Source organism: Microtus ochrogaster, chromosome 10, assembly GCF_000317375.1.
Source record: "Microtus ochrogaster isolate Prairie Vole_2 chromosome 10, MicOch1.0, whole genome shotgun sequence".
In the NCBI taxonomy this organism is placed as follows: domain Eukaryota; kingdom Metazoa; phylum Chordata; class Mammalia; order Rodentia; family Cricetidae; genus Microtus; species Microtus ochrogaster.
This window is the reverse complement of record NC_022016.1, coordinates 43785083-43795201: the sequence shown is the minus strand read 5'-3', so window position 1 is coordinate 43795201 and position 10119 is coordinate 43785083. Positions and strand designations below refer to the sequence as shown.

The 10119-nt window shown below is 50.7% G+C and overlaps 1 protein-coding gene across 1 annotated transcript in view; it reads left to right on the top strand.

The window, feature by feature from the left end:
* The window catches only part of Spata21 (spermatogenesis associated 21), a 24063-nt gene that overhangs the window by 11761 nt on the left and 2183 nt on the right, over positions 1-10119 (top strand). Inside the window, exons 8-12 of the mRNA XM_013348355.1 lie at positions 398-852; positions 1335-1423; positions 2411-2548; positions 5294-5365; positions 5477-5594. Of these exons, the coding sequence (XP_013203809.1) occupies positions 398-852; positions 1335-1423; positions 2411-2548; positions 5294-5365; positions 5477-5594 (872 nt within the window). The remainder of the gene's footprint in view (positions 1-397; positions 853-1334; positions 1424-2410; positions 2549-5293; positions 5366-5476; positions 5595-10119) is intronic.

Here is a 10119-nt window from a genome sequence, read left to right as displayed (position 1 = left end):
CTGAGATGCTGAGGGGAGTAAGTGATGGAGAAAGGCTGGGCTGAAGAAGGTATGTTGACCCAGGGATGGGAGGACCAGATGTAGGTATGGTTGGCTCTATGGAATGAATGAGGAACAACAGTTGAAGTGCCCATATGTGCTGGGGACACCTGTGTGAAATAGGCATCAGGAGTGAGGCAAGGTCACTGCCAGCTGTGTGGGCTGCAATGAAGGAACTTGGCTCATTCAGGAACATAGCTTGGGTCCCGGGGTGGCACATGGAGATCTCGAGTATCTCCACCACAGTTTTGGAGAGGAAAGGACAGTCTGAGCATCCTCAGTCGTTCTGCAGGAGGTTAGCAGCTCTGTAGCCAGTCTGGCTGGCTTCGGTATCCCACATGCCCTCACCTGCCCTCAGGAGGAAAGAAACATTGAGAAGAAGGAGCCAGGCCAAGGGCAGAAGCAACGGCAGCAGGCTTCAGCAGCTGCAGGAACTCATGCATCTGGGAACTCCCGTCGGGGCTTCATGAAGTGCCTCCTGGAGGTGGAGGAGCAGGAAGAAGTCAACCATCGGAGGACTTTGAAAGCCCGGACCCTGACAACCCGGAGGTCACCCAGGACCCTGACTTCTGTCTCCACCTCAGGCCCCATCAGAAACTCAGTCCCCACCTTGCCTCTGACCTTGCCTGAACCCTCCACCTCAGCTCCAGCTACTGTCCCACTGTGGGTCAGACCACCAGCCCCTGGGCAAGCCCCTGCCTCTGTGGGGTCCCCTAGTTCAGTCCTGTCAGCTCCCACCCAGGACCTGAGCTGGAGATGGCCAGAGTTCTTGCCCCAGGGCAGTGAGAGAAGCCTGAACTATGCCAAGACATGGTAGGAGCCACCTCCCCACCTAGACAGGGTCCCACGCTTACAGTCTATGTCCAGCGTGGGCCCTCTCCTTCTACACTCTCAGGAGTCCCCCCTCAACTCTATCTCCTTTCTGTGCTTCCCAGCAAGGATCCCCCAAGTTCCAGGTCCCTTTTCCAAGCCCTCCTCCCCTCCTTTCTCTTCTTCCTGGTGCTGGGGGTGAAAGCCAGGGTTTCACACATACTAGAGAAACACTCCACCCCTGTAGTGTACCCCCAGTTCCCCCCACCATCTAGTCTCCCCACTCCTGCCACCACCACCATCAAATGAACCACTTATGGCTTTGCCTCATTCCCTTGTGACTGCTGACCACCAAAGTCCCTCAGAATTTCCCTAACCTGTGCCGCCCTGGCTTCCTCTCCCCTGCCTTGGGTAACCTTGGCAGAGGCAGGGGCAGAGGCAGGCAGGAGGTGGTTGCAAACTTTCCTGGGTCCATTGTTCTGCAGGCCGGAGCCGGAAGAGCATGGCCTCTTCAAACTGTACCAGAGCTGGGAGGAGAGGTCTGAGGAGCACCTCACCCTGAAGCAAGAGGAAGGTGAGCACCTACACCACTGCCCTGCTGACCCACCGTCTCATCACACCAAGCAGTGTCCCCAGCGGGGGGTCAACTGCACTTGGCCTAGGACACAGAAGAGGTGGGCCACCTCCCCCACTCCAAGCCACTCTTTAGAGGCAGCTTAGAGGAGAGACAGGGTCCCCCAAGAACCTTACCTATCCGAAATAGCCCCTCTCCATTTAACAAGGCTACCAGCCCTGAAAAAGCCCCTACTTCCCATCACACCCTGGTCCACTAACATAACTGAACAGTGCTGAACTCCTACCCTGGGTGAGGTCTCTATGGTCCTTGGGGATGCCCTTTGACCCTACTTTCTAATCCTGGGCTGTCCCTAGAAGAATGGATGTGTACTATTGTGGGATATTTGATCACACTGTAAACCCCAAGATTGTGTTAATAAAATCAACCTTGGGTCAAGAGGTGGAACCAGCAGCTGGTTAACAAGAAGTAGCCATAGAGAGTAAGAGGGAGTCCAGAAAACAGACAGAGAAATGCACAGGAAGTAGGAGGGAGGGACTTTGGGTTTGGCGGTCCTTTTTGGTGTGGGACTACAAAAGAGAAGCTCTCTTTCTGAGATGCTAAGGAAAAAGGTTGGCTGGTTGCTCCTCAGCCTCTCTGAGCTAGCAGGTTTTCTCCCCAGCATCTGACTCCTGAGTCTTTACTGGTAAAATCTGTAAGATTGAGATTAAGTTTAAAAGCGGTGAACCCTCCTGCTTCACACTTCCTTCCCAAGGTCTAGAACCTTCTTGGCCAGAGCAGCTCTTTTCCTCAGATCTTCCAGAATGTTGTCATTGACCCACGGGAATAAAACCGAGGAACAGGGCTGGATACCGACGTCTTCCTTGTGGCATGCGCACGCATGCACCAAGCACACCACGCATATTACACACACCCCATATGCCACACAAAAGCTAAAAGGAAGAAACGCAGGAGTGACTCACTTGGTCACCCTGTGTTCCTTGACAGCCTTCCGCAGCTACTTTGAGATCTTCAATGGCCCTGGTGAGGTGGATGCGCGGAGCCTCAAGAACATCTTGCTCCTAATTGGCTTCGCCCTTACCCCAGCACAGGTGGAAGAGGCCCTGATGAGTGCCGATGTCAATGGTGAGCAAGGGGTCTTCCCTGAGTTCCAGCTAGGGGCTGCACCCACATGTGGGCTCCTTGCCGGAAGGATCCTTCCTGGCATAAACCCTCAGGGTCAGCGTCCAGTAGCCCTAACATCTGAACCCATTGGGTTTGCATTTTTCTTCCACCCTGGGGCTCACCAAGGCTCTAGCAAGCTGGGCCTGGTTCCAGAAGTTGATGTTCCCAAAATCACTGTACAATGCCATCTCTGGGGATCCAGCGGACACTGCAGGGCCCTAAAGTCTAGCTAGAACTTTAAAGTCTAGCCAGGACCCCCCCCTCCTGACCAATGGTGTAAGTGACCTCAGCTGGCTCTGCACATCAAGTGTCCTCCATGACCCTTGCATGTCTTTTACCAGCCTTATGGCTTTGGTCAAGTCACTACAGCTTGCTAGGCCTCAGCTTCTCTGTGCTATTGGGAGCAACATCCTCATCAAGTTCTCTCAGATAAAATGGGTGAGCCAGGCCGAGGGTGGGAGCCAGGCCTGCCGGTCAAGAGGCAGCAGCTGTTAGCATTACCCACGTGACGAGTATGGAATGCCGTCTGTGGCTGTTGCTGTGCAGGGCTCCAAGAATAGAGATGTGTAGGACAAGCGAGCCCTGCGGTCCTCAAGGATTCCCAGACAGTTACTGCCACAGGGCAAGAGCTGACACAGAAGCAAAGCAAAGCAAAGCAAACAGAAACAACAGTTACAGCAGCTTGGAAGATGGGGGTCAGGAAGAAAGGCTTCCTGAAGGAGGTGCCACTCAAGCCAAGTGGTGTTAAATCAAATAGGAGTCAGGCAAAAAGGAAGTAGTAGCTCCTGAGAAGTGAGCTTGAGGCACTTGTGTATGGTGGAGTGGAGTGTGGCCTGACACAGGGAAGAGAAGGGTCATGTGGGACCTGCGTCCTGACCACCGCTCACGACTGCTCCTTCCGCCACTGCACACAGTCCTCACACACATTTCAAGGGTGTGTGGTGAAGCAGCAGACTGTTGACCTAGGAAGACAGAGGTTCTGGGACTCAATCCTAGCTGACCTAGCTCTGCCGATGTGGATGGGGGGCAAGCACCTCAAGCCCTACCTGTGACCAGGGTTAAGTCCAAAGCATCCCGTCCCTGTTTTTACACCTTAGTCCATTGTCAAGAAGCTCAGAGAACATCAGTGGAGTTCCCATCAGATTGAACCCTGGGACTTAGCGTGGGACAAGTTGTGCAATTCTTGTCTCTCAGGGTCTTAAGTTCCAGGTGTCACATGTGTGACAGGGATTTAGGAGACAGTCTGGCGAGGGATCTGACCCGGTTTGAACCTCTGAGAAAGGGGAGGTGACGTGGCTTAGCTGCAAACACGCCCTGAGTTTGAGCCCTAGAAGTCACATGTGGGAGGAGAACACCAACTCCCAGAAGATGAGTTCTCACCGCCACACCTGGGATGTGGCAAGCATATCGCCTCCCCTCACAGAAAAGAAATAAAATGGAACAATGAGGAACCATGGCAGGAAGGGGGAGACATCTGTGACCAGGGAGCAGCACAGAGACCTCGAATGGGAGGAATATGGGCTTCTGAGCAGTATATCTTTCCTGCCAGGGAGGTTGGCATTGAGATGAGGCTGTTAACAGAGTCCGGCGGGTACTGCAGGGCCCTAAAGTCTAGCTAGAATCTGGTAGGTCATTCTCAGTAATGACAGTTGCTGGCCTTTAGTGGGCACATGCTATGTGTGCAGCCCTGTTGACTGTCTCCACTCCATAGCGAGAAAACTAAACCATCCTGGGATTCAGAAACTTGACCCAAGTCACATGAATGGGAAATGGTGGACTTGGGTTTTCGACTCATAGTGCTGTCTCAAGAATGCAAGTACAAACCGGACGGTGGTGGCGCACGCCTTTAATCCCACCACTCGGGAGGCAGAGGCAGGCGGATCTCTGTGAGTTCAAGGACAGCCTGATCTACAAGAGCTAGTGCCAGGACAGGCTCCAAAGCCACAGAGAAACCCTGTCTCGAAAAACTTAAAAAAAAAAAAAAAAAAAAGAATGCAAGTACAAGGGCTGGAGGGATGGCTCAGTGGTTAAGAGCACCGACAATTCTTCCAGAGGACCCGGGTTCAATTCCCAGCACCCACATGGCAACTCAAAACTGTCTGTAACTGTAATTCCAGTTCGAGGACCTGACACCCATGGTAAAATACCAATGCACATAAAATAAAAATAAGCTTAAAAAAAAGTACAAGAGGGCTGGAGAGATGGCTCAGAGGTTAAGAGCACTGACTGCTCTTCCAGAGGTCCTGAGTTCAATTCCCAGCAACCACATGATGGCTCACAACCATCTGGAATGAAATCTGGCGCCCTCTTCTGGTGTGTGGGAAGCAGAATGTTGTACACATAATAAATAAATTAATTAAAAAAATTAAAAAAAAAAGTACAAGATCCAGTAGTTTCTCATATTCCTTGACATAGTCTGTGCAGCTAAGGCTAGCATGGACCTGGCTATGTAGCCAAGGATCACCCTGAAGTATTAACCTTCCTCCCTCTACCTCCAGGTTTACATGCACGCTAGGCAAACACTCTACCCACTGAGCTACAAGCCCTGTCCTGGTCTGACAAGATTGTAGCTTGAACTGGCACTGCCATTACAATTTGCCCCCTGGGTTGGGGTGGGGGGAAGACACCAGGGCCACGCCTAGCTTGCAGTACCTGGGCCTGCTGCAGAGGGTCCCTGTTCACCCTGTTATTTCTCTGACACTGCAGGAGACGGTCATGTGGATTTCAAAGACTTCTTGGCAGTAATGACAGACACCAAGCGTTTCTTCTGCTCTGTGGGTGAGCAGGGGTCAGCCCAGGGCAGTCAGAACTGGAAGCAGAACCTGGAGGCTGATGGGGTACATCAGAGGCCACCTAAGAGTAACGGCAGTCACTATTCCATGTCCCCAGAACAGAATGTCCTGATGGATATGTCGCCCCCGAACCCCTACACACTGTTCTTTGAGATCCTCTCTCTGCTGGTGGAGATGCTGGCCCTGCCAGAGGCGGCCCTAGAAGAGATCACAAAGTAAGAGGGGCCGGTTGGCTGAGGGTGGGAGACGTAGACAGAAGTGGCAGCTAGTGCTTCAGCAGCTAAAGATGATTGAGGGTTAAGACACTCAGGAGTCCCAATTAAACAGCCTTACACAGAAGAGGAATGCATCATTCAAATAGTCGGCCAGGGCCTCAGGAATGGCTGGATCCAGGACACTGGATGATACCATTAAAGTTTTATTTCTCAGCCGGGCGTTGGTGGTGCACGCCTTTAATCCCAGCACTCGGGAGGCAGAGGCAGGCGGATCTCTGTGAGTTCGAGACCAGCCTGGTCTACAGAGCTAGTTCCAGGACAGGCTCCAAAGCCGCAGAGAAACCCTGTCTCGAAAAACCAAAAAAAAAAAAAAAAAAAAAAAAAAAAAAAAAAAAAAGTTTTATTTCTCCTCCTCTCTATCTCAGGGTGCTGGCTTCAAGCTCAGCTAGGTTCTCCCAGTGGGAAGGGTGGTGATGGCAGCCTGATGCTCACAGTCCTCCTGGTTCACCAGTTTCATCAGAACCACAGTGAACCTTCCTGAAGCACTAGATCACCCTCAGAAAGAGAATCTTGCAGGAAGGGTGATGGGCAGGCAGTGGACAGTTCAGCCTCCCAGAAGGGTAGTGGACAGGTCAGCCTCCAGAAAAGGTAGTGGGCGGGCAGTGGACAGCTCAGCCTCCAGGAAGGGTGGTGGGCAGGCCGTGGGCAGCCCAGGGAGATATGACTACAGGCTAAGTAAACATGATGTCTCTCAGGCTGAAAGAGAAGGGTGGAGGTGGCAGGCCCAGCTGATCCCTGAACCTCGCCCTCACTTCCTGACCCTAATGAGCATATTTTAATACTTGCTGGTCATGTGGTGGATTTATTTTTAGCCTTTTGAGAATTCTCCATATTGATTTCCATCCCACCAGCACTGGGTAAGGGCTCTCCTTTCCCCACGTCCTCGCCAGCATCTGTTGCCAGCTGTTTTCTTGGTCTTCATTATTCAAGATGAAGTTCTCAAATTGTTGCTGCTGCTGCTGCTGAACACACCGAGGTCTTTCATAGCCACTTGTATTTCTTTTGAGGACTATTTACATCCTTGGCCCAGTTTTTAACTGGATGGTTTGTTTTCTTGACTCAGTTCTTTTTTTGTTGTTTGGCTTTGTTTTTTTCAAGACAGGGTTTCTCTATGTAGCCCTAGCTGTCCTGGAACTCACTCTGTAGACCAGGCTGGCCTCGAACTCACAGAGATCCACGTGCCTCTGCCTTCTGAGCGCTGGGATTAAAGGTGTGAACCATCACTGCCCGGCTTTTGAGATCTCTGTATATTCTGATTATCACTCCTTGGCAGACATACAGTGGGCACAGTCTCTCCAATTCTGCATGTTTCCTCTCCCCTCATTGTTCCCTTAGAGGAGTTAGGCAGGATTACAGCACTGGCATAAGACATCACAAGGGGGCTGGAGAGATGGCTCGGAGGTTAAGAGCACTGGCTGCTCTTCCAGAGGTCCTGAGTTCAATTCCCAGCAACCACATGGTGGCTCAAAACCATCTGTACTGAGATCTGGCGCCCTCCTCTGGCGTGCGGGCATACATCGAGGCAGAATGTTGTATACATAATAAATAAATCTTAAAAAAAAAAAACAAAAATAAGACATCACAAGGGTCTCAGAAGGAGACATTTTACTTTGTATAGCAGCCAATGCTGTCATAGATTTAACCCAAGGTGATCAGCTATAACATCACTCATTTTTGAGAAAACATCTATCAGATACCAGAGGATAAATAAGCATTGGTTTTCCTCCCGTTTCCTCCCACCCCCTTGAGACAGGGTCTCATGTAGCCCAGGATGGCAATCCCCTGTCTCAGATCCTCTAGTCTCTCAGGTTACTCATCCCGTCCCCTGGAGTCTCTCCTTCCCTTTTCACTCCATCCCTAAGCTACACCTCTAGCCCAGGAATTAGTGGCTCTTTCTATGATGAAAGGTGGCCGCTTGCACAAGTGCATTTACTTCAGAAAGAACATCCTTGCAAAATGCCTACAGGCTCTAAGAGACTGGGCCCCAGGGTACGAGGTGAGAGTTAACTTTTTCTTCCCTTTTTTGTGATAGGATCTGTGTTATCCCAGTTGGGCTGGAACCTGAACTCCTCCAGCTTCACCCTGTGCCCATAACTCCCAAAGGCTAATAACCTTAAATTGGCTGAGACTTGGAGATCAAGCTGGTCTACACAGTGAATTCCAGGCCAGCAGGGGCTGCAAAGTGAGACACTGTCTCAAAAAATAAAATAAAAATTCAAGTTTCACTAAGGGCACATGTAGCTCAGGCTTGACTCCAATTTGATACAGCTGAGGATGACCTTCAAATTCTGAAGTTCCTGTCTCTAAGATTACTGGTATGCACAACCATGCTTGGTTAATTTGGTGCAGAGGCCAAACCCAGGGATTCATGCACACTAGCCAAGTACTTCAAGTACTTCATCAGCTGCCACCCCTCTACACATATACAGTCGGACTTTTTTTGGACTGCCAGCTCTTGAATAATGACACAGAAACTTTTTATTAATTATGAAAGCTTGGCCTTAGCTTAGGCTTGTTCCCAACCAGCTCTTATAATCTTATAACCTACATTAATTTGTTTATATTAATCTACATTCTGCCGTGTGCTCCCCCCACATCAGATACTTCCCAGAGTTCTTATCTCTTCCCAGAAGTACTGTCTATCCTCTACCACCTAGCTATTGGCTGTTCAGCTCTTTATTAAGCCAATCAGAAGGTGTCTCAGGCAGGTGAGCTAAAACAGATATATCTTCACACAGTATGGCATTCAACAGCCTGCAACAGGAACACCTTTTTTCACTCTAAATGCAAATGAGTTCAAGCCATAAAGCTCAATGACTCTTACAATTTGGTGATTTCTTTGATCCAAGACTCATAACTGTTTCTGTGGCCACTATACAAACGCCAATACAAAGATGTATTCCCAGCACTCAGGAGGCAGAGGCAGGCGAATTTCTGAGTCCGAAGCCAACCTGTCTATAGAGTGAGTTCCAAGACAGCCTCAGCTACACAGAGAAACTGTCTCAAAAAGACAAACAAAAAAGCATATCCCTACTTTGCTCACAAATTAGCTCCTGTCGCTTTGCAAGCCCTTCCCGCGGAGCTACAGTCAGTCCAGTACGTTATTTTCTTGAATGACTCACCCTTTGGTTCTGCAAGTCTTCAAGAGAGTTGATTTTAGAACTGACTCCCTAATCCTAGCACTCAAGAGGTGGAGGCGGGAGGATCAGCAGCTCAAGGCCATCCTTGGCTACGCTGAGTTAGAAGCCAACCTGGGCTACATGGGACTGTCAAGAACTACAAAGGCATAAGCCAGCTGTCTGTAGTATGCACCAGGCCCTTTGCAGGGGCAGTGTGTGTGTGTGTGTGTGTGTGTGTGTGTGTGTGTGTGTAGGTACATCCAGGAGGCCAGGCAAGGTGTCTGTAGTTGCAGTCACAAGCAGTTTTAAGCCACCTGACATGAGTGCTGGGAATTGAACTTAGGGCCTCTGAGCCATCTCCAGCCCAAAACTGGCTTTCTATCATCTCAACTCACCTTCCATGAGGAATAAGGAGGCCCCAGCAGAGCCAGCATCCAGTCCTGAGGGCCTGAAGAGCATACTCAGCCTTCATAGCACCCAGCAGCCATCAGGTTCCAGCTCCTCTGGCCTCCTTCCCACCTCCTGGCCTTTGCTTGTGCCATTCCTTGGCCATGAAGGCTGGAAGGCTCTTCCTCCAGACGGCTGCTGGGTTTGCTACCTGCCTCATCTGGTACTCTGCTTATCACCATGAGCAAACAGCCCCCTGTCACTACCCCATCCCTTCCTTTCTCTCAGAGCATCCATCACTCCTCACACGGTGGTATCTTTACCTTTGAATATGGCCTAACGCGGCCATTCTGTGTCCGGGCAGCTCACTCAGAGGGAGAAGGAAGGAAAGGGGGTAGGTGGCAGAGGGAGAGGCAACACAAGGACGCATCACTAAGTTGCAAACCCCTGGATCTGAAGAACTGTGTGCGGCGTCTTGGGAAGAAAGGGAAATGCTTTATTATACCCTGGCCTCCAACTCCTGGCCCTTTAATTCCTTTGCACCTCTGCGTTCCATGTGTCCGAAGCATCTGGGGCAGCCTGAGGTGGACCTTTTGAGTTGTCCCTACAGAGATGAGTGCTGCAGCAGGGGCTGGAGGGAGAGGCCAGGCTAACACACACGCAGGGTCCTTGTGTGTGACAGCCCTTTGCTCCAGGCCAGCGAAAACAGTTAACACACTGTTTGCTGGGGTAGGCACTCAGTAAGGTAAAAGGCAAGTGATGAGTGGCTCACGAATGTCACGTCAGCACGTAGAAGACAAGAGGTCAAAGGATCAAATGAGTTTGAGGCCAGCCTGGGCTACAGCCAGTTCCAGAACAGCCAAGGCTATATAGGAAGATCTGTCTCCAAACAGAAATAAAAAGCAAGCAGGCAAGCTTGGGGTGGGAGCCTGGCTAGCAGCTTAGATGAGGTGGAGCCC